General features: G+C 39.3%; 2 protein-coding genes across 4 annotated transcripts in view; both read right to left on the reverse strand.

The window, feature by feature from the left end:
- Window positions 1-1,880, reverse strand: part of LOC127639843 (TNF receptor-associated factor 5-like) — a 32,844-nt gene extending 30,964 nt beyond the window's left edge. For both annotated transcript variants that reach the window (XM_052122127.1, XM_052122126.1), the window contains exon 1: window positions 1,742-1,880. The gene's annotated coding sequence lies outside the window, so the exon portion shown is untranslated. The remainder of the gene's footprint in view (window positions 1-1,741) is intronic.
- A 432-nt stretch (window positions 1,881-2,312) lies between these two features.
- rcor3 (REST corepressor 3) overlaps window positions 2,313-20,121 on the reverse strand; it is a 32,132-nt gene continuing 14,323 nt past the window's right edge. The window contains exons 9-12 of one of the 2 annotated variants that reach the window (XM_052122129.1): window positions 14,771-14,848; window positions 14,627-14,684; window positions 13,242-13,483; window positions 2,313-2,429 (exon numbers count right to left, since the gene is read on the reverse strand). In XM_052122129.1, coding sequence (XP_051978089.1) covers window positions 2,364-2,429; window positions 13,242-13,483; window positions 14,627-14,684; window positions 14,771-14,848 — 444 coding nt within the window. In that variant the 3' untranslated portion in view covers window positions 2,313-2,363. Of the gene's footprint in view, window positions 2,430-4,748; window positions 6,377-13,241; window positions 13,484-14,626; window positions 14,685-14,770; window positions 14,849-20,121 lie in introns of those variants that run through there. The other variant, XM_052122128.1, reaches the window with a different exon arrangement.

Below are 20,121 nucleotides of genomic sequence, written 5' to 3' on the forward strand. Positions count from 1 at the left end.
TATGCTCACGCACATAATCCATCTTGATCGACTGTGCTCGGTAGCGTCAATACAAACAGTAAATTAAATGACATAATTCGGAAGAGCATAGCGCGTAAAAGAGGCGTGGCTGAATAAGGTGAATAAAAGCATGAATAAAAATGTGATTGAATTACAACTAGCGAAACTGCTAATTTTTTACTTTTCAACATATTAGATTAGGCTATTTCAAATGTCCGGAAATTGATTTTAGATATCAATAAATTGAAGAATAATCAAAGATATCTTAAAAGGCTTTCTCGGTACTTAACATATGAAATTAACATCGCCACTATTGACAACCAAAACACATCTATGTCAAAAATGAGCAATACTTGTTGTATGAGCATTGTACATGTAATTCAGTGGTTGATATCAGGAACGGACATTTGTACACGTGTGTTTTTATTGTATTTATTTATTTTAGTAACATTTTAATGTAAACTATTAGAACAGATTATCCTGTATAGCGTTTTGAACAGGATTAAAATACAAATATTTGTGAAATTCTACTAGTAACATTTCAGTTACAGATATATACAGTAGTTTTATCATTCAGTTGGATTTCGATTTTTAATCCTTGATATCTAGTAATCAACTAACAATATTTTCTAAAATAATAGATATGTGATTTTTTACAAACTATTGCAAATTATGCAGCGCTATTTGAATGAATGTAAATAAACAAATAAATGAATTTAGAAGAACAATAATACTGTCGTTTGAAGCAGGATTGTAAAGACAAAACCTGTATATTGAGCTGTTCCTGTGTGTGTGTGTGTGTGTGTGTGTGTGTGTGTGTGTGAGCGTGTATTTATCACTTTGTGGGGACCAAATGTCCCCATAAGGATAGTAAAACCCGAAATGTTTGACCTTGTGGGGACATTTTGTCGGTCCCCATGAGGAAAACAGCTTATAAATCATACTAAATTATGTTTTTTGAAAAGGTAAAAATGCAGAAAGTTTTCTGTGAGGGTTAGGTTTAGGGGTAGGGTTAGGTTTAGGGGATAGAATATAAAGTTTGTACAGTATAAAAACCATTATGTCTATGGAAAGTCCCCATAAAACATGGAAACACTACATGTGTATGTGTGTGTGCAGAACATGGGGATTCCCCGGTTCAAGAAGATATGACACTTTATATCTAAACTTGTGTACTATTACATGCTTCTAGTCTATACAGTGCATTCGTGACGCCTGCGCCACACTTACGTTGTTATAATTACAAGTGTATTATGCTATAAATGTGGTTTATGAGGACATTTCTATAGTGTCCCCATAATTCAAATTGCTTAAAAACATACTAAACGATGATTTTTGAAAATGTAAAAAAGCAGAAAGTTTTTTTTTTTTTTTGTGAGGATTAGGGGATAGGCTATAATCTATAGTATAAAAGTCATTATATATAGAGAGAGTCCTCACAAGGATAGCCGCACCAACACGTGTGTGTGTGTGTGTGTGTGTGTGTGCGTGCAGAACATGGGGATTCCCGAGTTCAAGAACGTACGACACTTTATACTTAAACTAGTGTACTATTACATGCTTCAATTCTATTTTACTATTACAGTGCTTTCGTGACGCCTGCGCCATGCTTACGTGGAATTATCATGTAAACAGTTCATAACCCAATTATCTATGCATTTCATCCTAAAATTTGCTTTCGTTTTACACTGTGAACAATAATATCTACAAATATTATTTTCAAATGCATGGAGCTGCATACCTGATTGGTGGCGGCGCGAATGGTTTATTTCATGTGCTTCAATCCAAGTGGTTCAGTGATAAATGCATTTAATCCAGAGAAACATGATTTGACAGCTCTGTAACACTCTTATTAAATGCGCACTACTGATGCACTCCCTACGTCACTCTCATTTTGAGAACGGAAAACCACATGACCAATCATACAACGGCTAAGACTACGCTCATCAATATTAACGAATAATTTGAAAGGAAAGACGCCCCTAATACATATTCTTGAGCACAGCCTTCGCTGTAGTACGTTTGGTCCTTTTGCAAACGGAAAGTGAACAGAAGGAAGTTTCTAATAACTTAACAAGTGAAACAAATCGGAAACATGGTACGCTTAAAAGAGGTCGAGACACATTTTACTGCATCTTAAAGTTTCTAAATTTGAAACGTTAATGAAATGCAGAATTAAGCAAAACTAGAGTCTGTGATCAAAGTGGAAGTGTTTAATACTTTTATCAGCAAGACCAACAGACTTGAGTGAAATTTAAGATGACATTTATTTGATGAATATAAAACAGAAAAGTAATGTCTCTCTTTGGCATCGAAAGAAGAACCATCATATCCTGCCGGAGATAGGAGGCAAGGGCGAGGGCCTACCCCCGTTCAGGACGGGACTCAACTGGTGGTGGTGGGGTGGTGGAGGTTGCCGCGGTCGCACACTGAAACAACAATTTGATAGATTGTGAGCAGACTTATAAAACAACGGCTTACATGTGAATGACTGGGAATTACCTAGCTAATGGTGCGATGATGTAAAGCAGCTAGTCTCCCCGCTAGAACTACGCTGCGCTTACATTTCCTATGACGAGCACATGACAGAACATTACACTTTACATATGATCATGCTTTAGACAACTTCAGAGACTTTTCATTACTGTACACATAGACTATAATGCTGCCACACCTCTTATAGCTTATACTGTTTAAATAAAATCTAAACTTTAAGTGGTATACAACAGAAGCAGGAATATCAATCATAAGATAAACCAATAATACGTAACATTGTCAAACTGAATGGTTTCATATTGAGACATTTCAAGCACTTTCCAATCTGCATTCAAACAGCTCACAGTAAAAACAGCAGTTCTGAGCAGAAATCTTTATTTTTTTTGCCTTAAAATTGTTTTTAAGAGACAATATTTACAGACAAGCAAAAAAGACATTAGAAACATATGCACATTTACACAAAAACTGACAAATTATAAAGAAATATCACAAATAATCAGGTCATTAAACACTTTAAAAAACTGTACAAGATGACACTGAACAAGTTCACACAGTGAATTCTCCAACTCAAATGTCCATCTTCAGATGAGTTTCTCCTCATGCTGAAATTGCAGAATTCCACAATTCAGTGGAAACACACCAACAGCTTAATATCTGGCTGAAAAATCTGGACCTTTTAAACTTCAAAAAGATTCTTAAATGGACCAAACAAATAATACATTAAAATGGGGATGAAAGCGTTTTATATGTGAAAGGGACCAAATATATTTTGTCTGTAACCAATCAGAAAAAAATACAAATAATGACAATCATTTGTTTTTAATGTTTTTTTTTTACATAACTTGTGAGTGGACAAATAATTGATGAAATGAGTTTAACAACCCATGAGCATGTATGACACCAAACCAAGATTTGTTCTATGATTTTCAGAATTAATTGTGACATTTGAGATCACTTTCTCTTATTTGTTAAGAGCACTTTGATTGCAAGAGAATTTGGACAGGCATTTGTTTACCTGTCAGTTCATAGCACCAAGATTCAAAATATGAAAGTACAGAAACTCATTTAATCACACGTAGAATATGAAATTTAATGGAATTAAATTTGTCATAGCTTTAGTTACATTTTCACTAGCAAAATTTTATCTGTGATAAAATGATCACTCATCCATTCCTGTTCAAAACGTAATTAAAGAAATCTATAATTAATCTCTTAAAATTCCAAATACAGATTTCAACAAGTATTTGGTAAAAATGATCATTTTCAATATCTGTAATGTGGTTTTCACCCATGGAAATATTCATTTCAGATATCAGTAAATCAAAGAGTAATTTAAGACAACGTAACAGGCTCTCTTACTAGTAGCAACAAAATTAAAATCAAAAGTGAAAACAAAATTAGATTTAAAACATTTACATTTTTACAAGTATGTAAAAATGTATCACACTTCTCAGCCTCCCTGGTAAAGTTTACTCCAAGGTGCTGGAGAGGAGGGTTCGGCCGATTGTCGAACCTCGGATTGAAGAGGAACAATGCGGTTTTCGTCCTGGCCGTGGAACGACGGACCAGATCTTTACTCTCGCAAGGATCCTGGAGGGGGGCCTGGGAGTATGCCCATCCGGTCTACATGTGTTTTGTGGATCTGGAGAAGGCGTATGACCGGGTCCCCCGGGAGATACTGTGGGAGGTGCTGCGGGAGTACGGGGTGGGGGGATCCCTTCTTAGGGCGATCCAATCCCTGTACATCCAAAGCGAGAGCTGTGTCCGGGTCCTCGGCACGAAGTCGAGTTCATTCCATGTGGGGGTTGGTCTCCGCCAAGGCTGCGCTTTGTCACCAATCCTGTTTGTGATATTCATGGACAGGATATCGAGGCGTAGTCGGGGTGGGGAAGGTGTGCTGTTCGGTGAGCTGGGGATCTCATCACTGCTTTTTGCAGATGATGTTGTCTTCATGTCATCATCGGTCCGTGACCTTCAGCTCTCACTGGATCGCTTGACAGTCGAGTGTGAAGCAACTGGGATGAGGATTAGCACCTCTAAATCTGAGGCCATGGTTCTCAGCAGGAAACCGATGGAGTGCGTACTCCAGGTAGGGAATGAGGTTTTGCCCCAAGTGAAGGAGTTCAAGTACCTCGGGGTCTTGTTCACGAGTGAGGGGACAATGGAGCGGGAGGTTGGCCGGAGAATCGGGGCAGCGGGGCGGTATTGCACTCGCTCTATCGCGACCGTTGTCACGAAAAGAGAGCTGAGCCGAAAGGCAAAGCTCTCGATCTACCGGTCAATTTTTGTTCCTACCCTCACCTATGGTCATGAAGGTTGGGTCATGACCGAAAGAACTAGGTCGCGAGTACAAGCGGCCGAAATGGGCTTCCTCAGAAGGGTGGCGGGCTTCTCCCTTAGAGATAGGGTGAGGAGCTCAGTCATCCGTGAGGAGCTCGGAGTAGAGCCGCTGCTCCTTTGCGTTGAAAGGAGTCAGTTGAGGTGGTTTGGGCATCTAGTAAGGATGCCCCCTGGCCGCCTCCCTAGGGAGGTGTTTCAGGCACGTCCAGCTGGGAGGAGGCCTCGGGGAAGACCCAGGACTAGGTGGAGAGATTACATCTCCACACTGGCCTGGGAATGCCTCGGGGTCCCCCAGTCAGAGTTGGTTAATGTGGCTCGGGATAGGGAAGTTTGGGGCCCCCTGCTGGAGCAGCTGCCCCCGCGACCCGACTTCGGATAAGCGGTTGAAGATGGATGGATGGACATTTTTACAAGTACAATTGTTGAAATCAGTAACATTTGCATTAGTAAAAATTAAATTATTGATATAAATAAATTTACTAGTAAGAAGTGCATATATGTGTAATTGGAATATCAACTAGTAAGAAATTATAGAAGTCGGTTTTTGAATTTTGAACAGGAGGAAATGACAGATCACTGTGAAATTCTACTAGTGAAAATGCTGTTACATATATCTCAAAATACTTTAGCATTTTTTATATGAAGAATGGGTATTTACACGAGAAGTGGCACCATTGCAGATTAGTAAATTACATTTGCACTAGTAAAAAGTTAATTCTTTAAAAATAAATGGGCATTTTCACTAGCAGTAATACCATCGCTTATATCAAGAATAAACATTTTAACAAGTGAAAATGTAATTACTATCTGCAATTCATAACCTGCACATGATTAAATGTCAAAAGGGCTTGTGATAAGTACAGAGTAACCAAGACACGTGAACAACCACAGATAACACACAAGATCAACAAAACAACAAGCAAGCCCTTTTTCAGAGGTATAACGTTACACTGTACTTTAAATGCATTGGAGTCAAACAACAACCAGGTAAAAGTGCAGAAATACAGCACATTATTTTTCAGTTTTTCAAGACTTAAGTTACAACATGATTACAAATTCTAAAGTTAAACAAATCTGTTATAAGTATTTCAAATAAATAGAAACAGTTACATACCTAATATGTACAGTTTAAAACATAACAATAGATTTTAGTATGACCGAACTGATTTCAAATATAAAGCCGTCAGTGCAGAGAAGACGAGGACGCAGTTTCAGACTGGATGCCCACAAGAGTGGGTGGCTGCTGGGCCGGGGCTGTGGGGCCGGAGCTGGCAACAAGCGCCGTGGGTCTTGGGTTGAGGCGCGGAGGGAGGGGGTTAGAGGGTCGAATGAGCGGCGGCGGCTGGTTTAGGGTGGGACGTGGCTGGAGGAAGCGGGCTTGTTGCTGCAGTGGTGGCGGTTGGCGGTGTAGGGCTGGGGTGGCAGGCAGGGAGGGGCGCAGAAGAGGAGGGGGCTGGTTGAAAGACGTGGAGCTGGTGGCGGGCGTTAAAGCTGATGATGTGGCTACAGGAGATGGTCCAGACGCTGGAGTCACCTGACCCTTTATGAGATAAAATTAGAAATAAATGCAAGTCAGAGGTAGGTAGAGCTACTAAAAAATTACTTATAAGTAGAAGTAAAAGTAATAATATTGAAAATTACTAGTAAGAAATTATCCAATAAAAGAATACTCAAGTAGTAACTAGTTACATTCATACACAACTTAATGGATGTTTACTCTCCTATATTTCAGTACATGATACACATTTAACATGCATTACAGAATGATTTATAATAATGGAAATTGTTGAGTAACGTGGCGCCATGCGAGGGTCGGACGTGGGAATGAGAGCTCCAAGCACTTTGCTAGATTTAAACATTTGTATTTCATAAACCGGTAAGATTCAATACACTCTAATTCTTAACTGTTCTAAGAAGACAATAAGTCAAAGAATTCACAATCCTCGGGCTCTGGAGGCATTAAAAGACACTTATGTGCTCAAGCTGAAGCCCCTAAGCAACAGGCCGAAAGCCTGGGACTCAATTTGGCCAGTGCGGTGAAAGAGATTCAGGGTCAACGATCGAGCATGTCGGTGATGCTGACGAAGATCATTGCTGACTTGGAGGATCTTGCTGTATTATGTTTATCGATCACTGCCATGGAGACGAAATTCACTAAATGGTTACAAGAGCTTCAGATGTTGAGAAACAGATAGATTATCTGGAGTTATCGGAGAGGGAATTAGCTGCTATTCTGCTAGCGCTCCAAACAGACTTTGTGCGCATTTGGGACAAGTCGGAAGTCCTTGAGAATTGTAACCGGCGAAACAACATCCGAATTGTTGAAATTCCTGAGGACGAAGAAGGCCGAGATATGGTGAAATACGCATTTTGTTTTGAGAAGGAAGACGCCTTCGTAACAGTTATGTGGATAAATCTACACAAACTTTTTGCTTATGCCTCCTATCAGCTGGAGTTTGTTTTATAGATTATTTTCTGTTGTGTAATTCTGTCTCACAAAATTTGTATAGAAGCACTGGACTTCAGCAATACAACGGCAAAGTTGTCATGGGGGCTCTCGTAGGCGTACATGGACTGTTTGAGTTTAGAGGGATGGACGGCGGTTGGCGCTCTAGTGTGCGGGGTTAATGCGCACGTTCTTTTTTCTGTGTTTTTTGTTTGGGGGGAAGTTCGAAGTTGCAATAATGTTGGAATGTGGTCGTTATAATTTTATTTTTGACACACAATCTATTTTTTCTAATATGTCAAAATGTGAAATGTTAATATGAGTGGATTGTCTCACTCCATGTGGAATGTGAATGGGTTGGGGCACCGCATAAAAAGGAAGGTTATTTCTTAAACATAAGCAATATGATATATTGTTTATTCAAGAAAAGCATTTTTCCCCACAGGAAGCTGAAAATTTCAGGAAGATATGGGGTGGACGTGTTTTCTTTAGTGCCGGCTCAATTAAGATCAGGGGAGTCATTGCATTAAGCAAGCAACTACAATTCAAATGTCTAAAACAGATTAAAGATAAATTAGGAAGAGAGTCATTATTGTTTTAGCAGAAATTCTGGGGCAAAGGTTGATTTTTGGCTAATATTTACGCACCTATCCCTGATGATCATGGCTTTTTTTTATAGATCTTTAAGGGATGTTGCAAGCTGCTGGCACCCCTCATGATATAATATTGGGAGGAGATAGTAATCATTTTATGAACTCAGTCCTTGATCATAGTGATGCAAAAGTGTGTAAGCCCCCTAGAGCAACACTGACGCTTAACAGGATGTGTAAAAATCTTGGTCTTACAGATATTTGGAGACTTTAAACACATCTGGTAGGGACTATAAAAATAATTTATCAGTCCATAAGATTTATTCTAGAATATATATATTTATTTTTATATATCTTATTCACTTATTTAATCTGTTGTTGGTTGCTCAATTGGAAACATATTAAGTCTCAGATCACGCCCTGGTGGGTTTAGAGATGTTGCCACATACGAAGAAAAAGAAATAATGTAGATGGCGCTTTAATGTATCCCTTTTGCAAAATCCTGAATTACAACAAATGTAAAACAAAAATTTACATTGCTGAAATCAATGTTTATATGGAAACCAACGGGTCCTCAGTATCCTCTCTGGGTGTTGCTTGGGATGCACTCAAGGCAGTTCTAAGGGGTTGGATTATACAGTATGCCTCATTCACCAAATAAATCAAAGCACGAAAACTCGTGGAACTGGAAGGGAATATTAAAGGTGCAGAGGCAAAACTGAAGCGCCAAATGTTCTCATGACCTCAGGGAATTGACCCGACTGAAATACAGATATAATACTATTTTGTCATGGAAGGTGGAGTTTTGGCTATTCAGGGAAAGACAGTCATACTTTGATTCAGGGGACAAGGCAGGGAAGCTTTTGGCTAGACATATAAAGCAGAGAGTATTTTTCTACTATTCCCTCAGTAAAATCTGCAGGTGGTGATATTTACCTTGGCCATTGATATTAATAATGCTTTTAAAGAATTCTATCTTGATCTTTATAATTCCACGTCTTCGTCTACTGATGAAGATATTAGAAACTTTGTGGAACCATTAGAACTCCCTAAACTGACGACAGAGCAAAACAATTCTCTTGATTCTGAGATAACCTTGGAGGAGCTTGGCGAGGTAATTAAGGCCTTGCCCACAGGCAAGGCTCCTGGACCAGTTTTTTTTTAGATCTTATGCTACAGAACTGGCCCCACTTTAGTTAGAATGGAAAGCTTCCGCCAACCATGATACAAGCCCGGATCAGCCTGATTAAATAGATCTTAAATAGGTCAAAGATCTAAGCGAATGTAAGAGTTACCGTCCAATTTCCCTGATACACCTAGACTTAACTTTTCTTAATACATTTTTGACAATATTTTTATGACATATCTTACACATTTAGATCAGGTGGGGTTTACTCGGGGCCGTAGCTCTTCTGATAACATTAGGCATGTCATCAATATCATGTGGAAAGTGGCAAATGATCAGACTCCAGTCGCAGCCATCTCACTTGATGCTGAAAAGGCATTCGTTATGGTAGAATGGGGTTATCTTTAAGGTTTTGAAAATATACGGGTTCCTGAATACTTTTATTGGATGAATTATGTTACTTTATAGACACCTGGTAGTGGTGGTACAAACGAATGGATTAGCGATAATTTTCCAGGAGTGCTAAGCTTTTGCTTTACACAGATATTTTATTATTCGTCTCCAACCCCACTAGATCTATGCCTTGCCTACACAGATTTATTCTTTAGAACGAGTCAATTGGTCTAAATCCAAAGCTTTTTCTCTAACAGAGTTCTGCCCATTAACAGCTTTTCAGCTGGACACCTTCCAGTGGCCCAAACAGGGCATTAAGTATTTAGGCATTTTATTCCCAGCAAATTTGTGTAATTTAGTTAGAGTTAATTTTGACTCCTTAATAAAAAGGTTTGAGCAATGTGGGCAGGTGGGCTTCATTACATTTATCGATGATTTGGAAGGTTAATGTTATTAAAATTAATTGTATTCCAAAATTCAATTACCTGCTACAATCTCTCCATGTTGATGTCCCTCTCTTATTTCAAGCAGTTTGATAGTATAGCAAAGTCCTTCATTTGGAATGGTAAGCATCTCAGAGTACATTTTAATAAGTTGCATAAGCTGATTGACAAAGGTGGGCTAGGCCTACACAAGATTTTGTTTTATTATAATGCATTCTGTCTCAGACATTTGGCTCATTGGATGCTTCCTGTTCGATACAAAACAAAGGAGGGGCTCTCTCAGGTGGAAGTTCTTACCCCTATTTTGCCATTGCAAAGCTTTTCTATTAAACTAACCGGAGAAGTCAAACCCTGTTATCTCGCATTTGCATGCGGTATTTAATTGAGTTTAATTCAGACATTTATTTAAATGTTGCCTCGAGCATATGGCTGAACCCAAAATTAAGAAAAGTTGTGATTTCATGTGGTTTGACATTTTCTGTTGTGTCTATTTGATTTGCTGCATGGAATAAAAAAATAAAGAAATAATGGAAATTGTCATCATTCACCAACATGTTGTTCCAAACCCATATGACTTTCTTCCATGCATTAAATTAAAGGGATAGTTCACCAAAAAATTTAAATGCGCTCATTTAATCACCCTCATGCCATCCCAGATGTGTATGACTTACTTTCCTCTGCAGACCACAAATCATTTTTAGAAGAATATCTCAGCTCTGTTGGTCCATACAATGCAAGTGAATGGTTTAAACTTTGAAGCTCCAAAAAGCACATATAGGCAGCAAAAGTTATTCATATGACTCCAATGATTTTAAGAAGCAACATGATAGGTGTGGGTGAGAAACAGATAAATATATATTTCTAATATATAAATCCCCCGCCCCTAATTCTCCTCCCTGCCCAGTAGGTGGCAATATGCACAAAGATCTGAATCACCAAAAACACAAGAATGAAAGTGAAAGTGGAGATTTATTAATACAAAAGGAATTAAATATTGATCTGTTTCTCACCCACACTTATCAGCTACTTTCTGAAGACAGACTGAACCAGTGTCATATGAATTTCTTTGTGCTTTCTGAGCTTCAAATTTTTGTTACCCATTCACTTGCATTCTAGTATAAACTAACAAAGCGGAGATATTCTTCTAAAAATCTGTGTTCAGCAGAAGAAAAAAAACATCTGGGATGGTATGATGGTGAGAAATGATGGGACAATTTTCAATTTTGGAAAAAGTATTCTTTTAAGATGTCCCACAGAATGCTAAACTTAATCATAATTTACTTTCACTGCATGTTTTTTCCCCCTCCATATTTTGAAAAGGAAAGGTGACTGAGACTGTCAGTCCTTAACATCTTTTGGGTTCCACAAAATACAGAAAGTTTCACGGGTTTGAAAGAACACGAGGGTGGGGAAATGATGATATAATATTAAGTAAAGGCTGAACTATCACTGTAAGGATGTTTCTTAGATTTGGGGCGAATCTGTTAATTAGAAGAGAAGTTTGGAAAAAAAAATTCTAGTAATCATTACGATGAAAACATGAAGAGTGTAACACAGTCCCAATTAATATATAATGTTTAATTATACACTGAAGCATGATCATGCTTCATTCATGCCTTCTGTCATTCTTTCACAGCTTTTTACATCCTGCGTGAATTTAGTTCAGTGTAGTTCCAACATTTTCAATGTCTAAAGAATTTAGATAATTAGTCATGTACACAAATAATTTGCACTTTATCTGTGTCTGGAAACTTGTTGAAAGAGCTTGGTGTCAGGAGCACAACCTCTCCCTCAACGTCAGTAAAACCAAGGAGCTTGTAGTGGACTTCAGGAGAAAAGACAGAGTACACAGCCCCATCACCATCAATGGAGCACCGGTAGAGAGAGTCAGCAGTTTCAAGTTCCTCGGTGTCCACATTACTGAGGAACTCACATGGTCCATCCACACTGAGGCCGTTGTGAAGAAGGCTCACCAGCGCCTCTTCTTCCTGAGACGGCTGAGGAAGTTTGGAATGAACCACCACATCCTCACATGGTTCTACACCAGCACTGTAGAGAGCATCCTGACTGGCTGCATCACCGCCTGGTACGGCAATAGCACCGCCCACAACTGCAAAGCACTGCAAAGGGTGGTGCGAACTGCCAGAAACATCATCGGAGGTGAGCTTCCCTCCCTCCAGGACATATACACAAGGCGGTGTGTGAAAAAAGCTCGGAGGATCATCAGAGACTCCAGCCACCCGAGTCATGGTCTGTTCCCACTGCTACCATCAGGCAGGCGGTATCGCAGCATCAGGACCTGCACCAGCCGACTACATGACAGCTTCTTCCCCCAAGCAATCAGACTGTTGAACACTTGATCTATCAGGATCAATAATTAGCACTGCACTTTATTAATCTATTATCTCACACTGGACTATCAACATATTCTCCTCAATACAACTACTTATATATATATATTTCATATACTCCCACTTATTGCATATTGTGTATTGTATATTGTGTGTATTGTTTACTGTGCATTGTATATAATTATTGTGTTGTGTAAGTATGTGTACATTTGATATGTAAATTGTGTTGTGTATGTTGTTTATTGTAATTGGTATACGTCTCGTCACTGTCATGACTGCTATGTTGCTCGGAACTGCACACAAGACTTTCACCTACTGTTGCACTTGTGTACATGGTGGTGTGACAATAAAGTGATTTGATTTGATTTGTTGTCCATAAGACAAAGCCGCCCACATCTGTCAAATGCTCTGCACATGCCAACCTTTCATGTGCAGAAATGCTCACAATAGTGATAGGCAGGGCAAAACATTTGCACTTAACACGGATGTTTACAAGGATTTCTAAAGTAGGCACTGATATGTTGCAGCGCTCATCTAAAAATGCAAACTTAGAAACCGAGGTTATAAAGACACCCCAGTTACAGATTCACACTGAAAATGAATGAGCATCACCATGACAGAGACAAGCCCACATTATTACAATCTCTAGAACTTACCTCACTGTGTTTTCTTAAGTTAGAACTGCAGTTTTAATCTTGAAATATATCCTTGTCTTGGTGTGAAGGCATTTTGTGGAGTGAATAAATGTTTGTTTTGTGCGCTTGCAGCTGTAATGTTGAACGCGACTCGAGTGACAGTACGCAGCTGCGAAGTTCCGCTATCATAAGAGTCCCGTTAAAAAAATCGTATTAACACTTAATTTAAAACCAGTAATATAACAACAGGAACACTGCCCATTTTAATGAAGTAAAAGTAAAAATCTTCCAAAAAGTTACACAAGTAGATGTAACGGAATAAATGTAGCACATGACTGTCAAACATCAAACCTCTGATTCAAGTATTGCTGTTATCTTATGTTGTGAGGAGCATTGCTATGTTTGAACCTTTTTTCCTTACCTCGTCCTCTTCCTCATCCGTGCTCTTTCCTGAGGAGGTGTTGCTGTTCTTTCCGTCCTCACCAGAGTTGGCACCGTCTCCATTGGGGGCTCGAGTTCCCCGTTCTGCCTCCCACTCCTGAAGCACCTCGTCCAGGTTAAAGCGCCGGCGATAGTTCACAAAAAAGTTTTTCACCTGTCCCACGGTTTTATTCCCGATGACGTCAGCAATGGCCTGGAAATCCTTCCCGTATTTCCGTACACCTAAATGAAAGTGAACAAAACAATTGCTAGAACCACATGGAATCTGACTTGTTCAGCAGAACTTGGAACTCGTTGATCAGAGTTTACTAAATATTATGTATATTGTAATAAAAAAAAAACAACAACATTAATTTACCAGTTCAGCACTGTCTGATCTAAATTATCTGTATATGAAAACATCCAGAAATGAGCGTCGTTAAGGATATATTCAACATCAGCCGATAGCTGAGATGCTTTATTAACCCTTGTGTGCCAATAAAAAATAAATAAATAAATAAATAAAATTAAAAAAAAAAGTTACTCTGTGGTCCTTAGGAGAACAAAAACATCAGCATCAAAACATTGTCATAAATTTATTTATTAATATTATTTTCCACTTTTAATGAGTTAATATTTTAACCAACATCAGTTCTGATAATAACTTCAATATATTAATTTATTTTCAGGGTTTTAAATTTTTCAGGACCCTTTAAATGCCAGTTTGTTTACATAATGCCACTGTTGATTTTACACACACACATGCAAAACACACCCTGACATCCACTCAATTTTAGCTGCATCATTTATTAAATAGGCCTGCAGTGCTCCATAATCCAGCAAACAGAAAAATAGGTAAAAAGCATGTATTTGCTCCATAGGCTAAACGTGAGAAAAATGGTGCCATCTGGTGGAAAATATAAAATAAATGTACATTTTAAGGACAGACCTCTGGAATGAAAGCATAATATCATAGAACTCATGATTTTATGCTTTAATGGCAATTGGATCAAATGTTGCATTTTAATGGGTTTCAATGGGGACATTTTGAAGGTCCAGAGTGTAACTATTTTGTGTACACAGTGTATTATAGATTTATTAAAGGAACTGAGGTTGAAATATCGAAATTCCCCCCAAAATACACACCTTTGACAAACTTTATGCCGTTGGCTTTAACACAGCCAAAATGATCGATATTGTTATTGTTACTACTATAGGAATTAATAATAGTAACATGTAATATGTTTAACAGGCACTGTAAAATAAGTTACCAAAAACGTTTTAAAAAGACAATATTTCAGTCAGGTGTGTTGAAAGATTTGCCAGGTAGTGTATATGAATTAAATGTTATGAACAGTTGTGAAATACCGGTTATCTACAATTTACCTTGTACTGCCAGGAGCTGCTCGTCTGTTGTCCAGCGGGCATTAATTTTTTGGGTGCACTGGAACAAAAACAAAACAGTTGGCATAAAGCTGACAGCAATATGGGAGGAGAAATGAACAAGTTTCAGATTAAATTCTGCTTCACCTCAGGCAGCCGGAATTCATCAACCCCATCTTCAATCATCTGTTTAAGTCCACTATTTAACTGCTTGGCATTTTGAACCTAAAAGAAGACCAGGTAAAAAGGGAAAACATCCTTATAAACAATGCTTATTGCCTTGTGGATCAGTGGTTCCCAAACGTTTTAAACCGTGGCCCCCCTTGGTAGTGTTTTTTCCTTCATGACACCATTTAAAAAAAATAACAAATTAAACAAATATGCGATTGAAAACACCCCTTGGCCAGACTGGTTCAAGCTGACAGAAATCAGGGCTCTATGCTTATTTTTTTTTACTGAGCTCATCAAATGTAACAAAATTCAGAAACATAGTGGGAGTCATGACAAAGGAGTTTAAATTCATAAACCAAATTTAAAATTCAGTTAATTTGGCAAGCTTTTTGGAAAAAACAAACAACCAAAAAAACAACAGCAGCTTGTTAACCCGTTTCACCTTGTGAAAATAAATATACCAAAACACAATGTTCAGTTTTTGAAGTGTGGTCCTCTTAAATGTTTTTAATCAGAATCAGTTTTACTGCCAAGCATGCTTATACATACAATGAATTTATCTTGGCAACAGAAGCTTCCAACGTACAAACAATACAACAAGACAGAGATAATAATACAAAAATAGAATAAATTAAAAGTGATTAGAAAATAAGCATATACAGAAATACACAATAAGGTATTGTAAAGGGATATAAGGGAAAGGAGGCGGCGAAAACTGGCTTGACAATATAAATAATAGTTTAAAGAAAAACTTAAACAAAAAAGACACAAACACACACATGACGGTCAGCTGCTCGTAAACTATCTCTCTCGGTCGCAGCACCATCCGCAGTCAGCCTTTATCCCTCTCGGAGGCTTAATTAGCCTGATAAGGGACCGGGTGTGTATAATCACAATGTTCTTATCTCAATGTGCACTGTCAATTGGGTCAATGTTGGGGTGTTCCTCCTCAAGTCCACAATCATCTCCACTGTTTTGAGTGTGTTCAGCTTCAGGTTGTTATGATTGCACAGGTGAGCCAGCCATTCAACCCTCCCTTCTATATACAGACTCATTGTCATCTTGGATGTGGCTGATGACAGTAGTGTCGTCTGCAAACTTCAGGAGGTTGACTGAGGTGTCCTTGGCGGTGTAGTGGGAAGAGCACACATCCCTGGGTGGCACCAGTGCAGATTGTACGTGTGCAGGAAGTGAATTTCCTTTGTCTCACTAGCTGCTGCCTGTCCGTCAGAAAGCTGGTGATCCACTGACAGATAGAGGTGGGAACAGAGAATTGGTTTAATTTAGTCCAGAGAATAGCTGGGAGGATGGTGTTGAAAGCTGAACTAAAGTCCACAAAAAGGATGCTTGCTTATGTCCCTGGTCTGTCCAGATGTTGCAGGATATCATGCAATCCCATGTTGACTGAATCATCCACAGACCTGTTTGCTCGATAAGCAAATTGAAGGGGATCACGAAAGGGTCAAGTGTAGGGCTGGGACAACGCGTCGACGTCATCAAAAAATACGTCGACACAAAATATGTGCGTCGATTCGTCAGACCCAAAACAAAGATGGCGGCGCCGGCGAGTATTAGCAACACGAGTGGCTCCTCAGACTATCAGAAGTGCATGGCGGCATGCACTCGTTCCTCTAAAGTATGGGAATTCTTTAATTTAAAAGGAAACAATTCCGTGATATGTCGTCTCTGCAAAATGGAGATGGCCTTCCATTCTAGCACCACGGCAATGCACCAGCATCTGAAGAGGCGCCACCCGGGAGCAGCCAAAGCTTTTTTTCAACTCCCCACTTTGCACTCGATGTTGGAGTAGGCTATAATACGTTGTCGACACCTAAAGTTTTCGCTTATAGCTATTAATAACGCGCTTATAGCTATGAATGTTGTGAAAAATACATAGAGGACACTGACAACGCGCTGACAGACAGGACCAAGCAGGTAACATTTAATAAAGTCTCAACTTTCAAATTTGGTCATTCAAAGAAAATGAAACCATAAATAGGCCTACTATTTTGTGGCTCTTTAATGTGTCGTGACAGATTGCCTCAGTTAAAGCTGCTTGTGAACCGATCATCTTTTCCTTGGTTAATTTATAGCATCAAATAGGCTAAACATGAATGTAGCCTACATCATAGGACTGTTGTTTTAACCGCGGAAAGATGTCAGTACAGTAGGCTACAATCCATTATTCAAATTCAAATCCACCGACGTTAATCTTCTCTCTCCTGACTACTTTGTCGGACAAAAATGGCGTATTATGATTGATTGATCAGATCGCCAGTCAAGCAAACTCCTGGCAAATGTTTTTTTTTTTTACATTTTATACACCCCCACCCCCGATGAAACCGGTATTACCGGTGTTGTCACAAGTCGATTAATCGAATCGGACTGAAAAAAATGAATCATTAGATTAATCGATGCATCGAAAAAATAAATCGCTAGATCAATCGTTTAAAAAATAATCATTTATCCCAGCCCTAGTCAAGTGATGTCCTTCAGGTGAGCCAACACCAGTCTCTCAAATGACTTCATGACCACAGACATCAGAGCGAGGGGTCTGCAATCATTAAGTCAAGTGATTTTGGGTTTCTTTGGGACAGAAAAGATGGAGCAGCATAGAATTCACACTGCTCCAGTGATCTATTGAAGATCTGTGTGAAGATGGGGGCCAGCTGGTTGGAACAGGGTTTTAGAGAAGTGGGTGAAACACCATCTGTGCTTTCCTTGTCTTTTGTTTCTGGAAGACATGGCACACCTCTTCACAGATCTTACGTGCAGGTTGAGTAGCAGGAGGGGGGTTGCAGGAGGTGTTGATGTTTGTGTGAAACGAAGGTCAGTGAGGGTGTGGGGTGAGACAGGGCCTTTCAAATTTACATAAAAACACATGCAAGTCTTTAGCCAGTTGTTGTTGCATGGTGTCTTAAAGTTAGAAAAATAATTTTAGGCCATTCAAATCTGATGCATGTTTGTTTGCTGAAAACTTGTTTTCAGCAAAACAAACATGAAGCTTATCAGAGTAGCTTCTTTTAGCCACTCTGATTTCCTTATTTAGTTTGTTCCTGGCCTGATTGTATAAGATTTTATACTCACTTATGTATCCTCTTTTGCCTGATGAATCTTGCTGTAAACAATGGTTTGTCATTGTTGTATATTAAGTAAGTCCTAGTAGGTATGCGCATGTCTTCACAGAAACTGATATATGATGTCACCGTATCTGTGAGCTCATCCAGATTGGTGTCTGCAGCCTCAAATACACTCCAATAGGTGCAGTCAAAAAGGCTTGTAGTTACAGTTCTGCTTCATTGGTCCATCGCTTTAAAGTCTTTACTTCAGGTGTAGCTGATTTTAGTTTCTGCCTGTAGGTTGGAAGATGAACCAGACAGTGATCAGAGAGTCCCAAAGCTACTCTAGGGAAAGAGCAATATGCATCCTTTATTGATGTGTAGCAGTGATCCAGTATATTTCTGTCTCAGGTGGGGCAAGTAATGTGCTGTCTGTATTTTGGCAGTTCACGGGTGAGGTTAGCTTTATGAAAATCTCCCAGAATAATAATAAGTGAGTCCGGGTGTTGTTGCTCCATGTCTGTGATGTGATCAGCCAGCTGTTGCAGCGCTGAATTCATGCATGCGTGTGGAGGAATATAAACACTCATCAGAATAAACGAGGAAAACTCCCGTGGCAAGTAGAAAGGCTTACATTTACATTTATGCATTTGGCAGACGCTTTTATCCAAAGCGATTTACAGTGCAATTATTACAGGGACAATCCCCCCGGAGCAACCTGGAGTTAAGTGCCTTGCTCAAGGGCACAATGGTGGTAGCCGTGGGTTTCGAACCAGCGACTTTCTGATTAACAGCCCTGTAGCCACTACGCCACCACCACTTAGTTGATAAAGAGCGCTTCCAGATTTTGAGAGCACATCTTCTTTAACGTTGTTACATCTGTACACCAACTTTCATTGATGTAAAAGCATGTTCCACCGCCTCTCGTTTTCCCCGTTCACTCCGCAATGCGATCCGCTCTGAACAGCTGAAAGGCCGGCAGATGTAACGTGCTGTCCGGAATGGCTTCACTCAACCAGGTTTCTGTGAAGCACAAGGCAGCAGAGATTGAAAGTCTTTGTTTGTATGGGTGAAATATAGTTTGTCCGTTTTTTTTAGGGAGAGAGTGGAGATTCGCTAGATGAATACTCGGCAGTACTGTTTGAAAGCCGCGCTGATGGAGCTTGACAAGCACGCCGGCTCGTTTCCCCTCCCTTGCATCACACAGCTGAACAGCTGCGCCTCTGACTAAAATCCAGAAAAGCATATGAATAGTCCAAAACCGGGAAAAGATCGTCTACTATGTGATGCCAAACGTTCAGCAGTTTGTCCCTGGTAAAACTAATTGGAAAAAATGAATAAAACACAGGACAAAAACCACAAAAGAACTGGAGAGCTACACACAAAGACTGCCATCCACAGTGCCATCCTGAATTCTTAAGAACTCTAATTGTGTTCTGCACTGCAGAACACAATTAATGTTCCTGTCACACAATGTACAACAATCAGATGTTGCATATTTCAGTTGGTCAGGCTTTGTAAAATTTTTACTTTTAAAGTCAAATCTGATACTTTTCATTCAAGCTGACTAAAACATATCACAACTTTTTTACGCTTGCTCGGTTGACTGAAGGGATGAAAAGCAGCCAATTGCAGTGTGAAACATAAATATTGCACAGCGTAGATGCTTTTGGGTGTTGTTATTTTTATTCCGATTGTAATATACAACACTTCATGAGCTTCAATCTAGGGTAGGGAATCTTTAGGCAGCTAACGATTCGATCCAATTGCAATTTTGGGAGTCGAGATCAAAATTTCTAAATGATTCCTGATACGCTACATTTTTCTAAACTATTTGTGTACTATTAAATTAATTCAACTGATTTTTTTACTTGAACTATAACTACAGGTTGGTGCTCCTGGTTGATTACATGAGAAATCTTCTTCTGTTAGAGTGATGATGACAGCTTCTCCTTTCCTCACCACAGGTGATAAAGCATCACAAATAGCACGATTATTATTTAGAAAATCTATCAAGGAAATTGTATGCGTTGTTCCATCTGTTTGTTCTGCGAGTAGAAGTCTCAACTGCATAACATTTGTCTAACGAGCCTTCAGGTGTGTGCACCCTTCTAGATGAGCGAGAGACCAGCAATGTGTGACAGCAAATAAAAGAGCGCAAGAGAAGTAATTCTCTGTTCCATTCAGCTCGGAAAGTTGGATTTCCAAATTCGTACTAGGAAACGTGCAATGGAACCCCACTTGAAGTTGGAATTCCAACTGGGAAAA

The sequence above is a fragment of the Xyrauchen texanus genome, chromosome 48, assembly GCF_025860055.1.
Source record: "Xyrauchen texanus isolate HMW12.3.18 chromosome 48, RBS_HiC_50CHRs, whole genome shotgun sequence".
In the NCBI taxonomy this organism is placed as follows: domain Eukaryota; kingdom Metazoa; phylum Chordata; class Actinopteri; order Cypriniformes; family Catostomidae; genus Xyrauchen; species Xyrauchen texanus.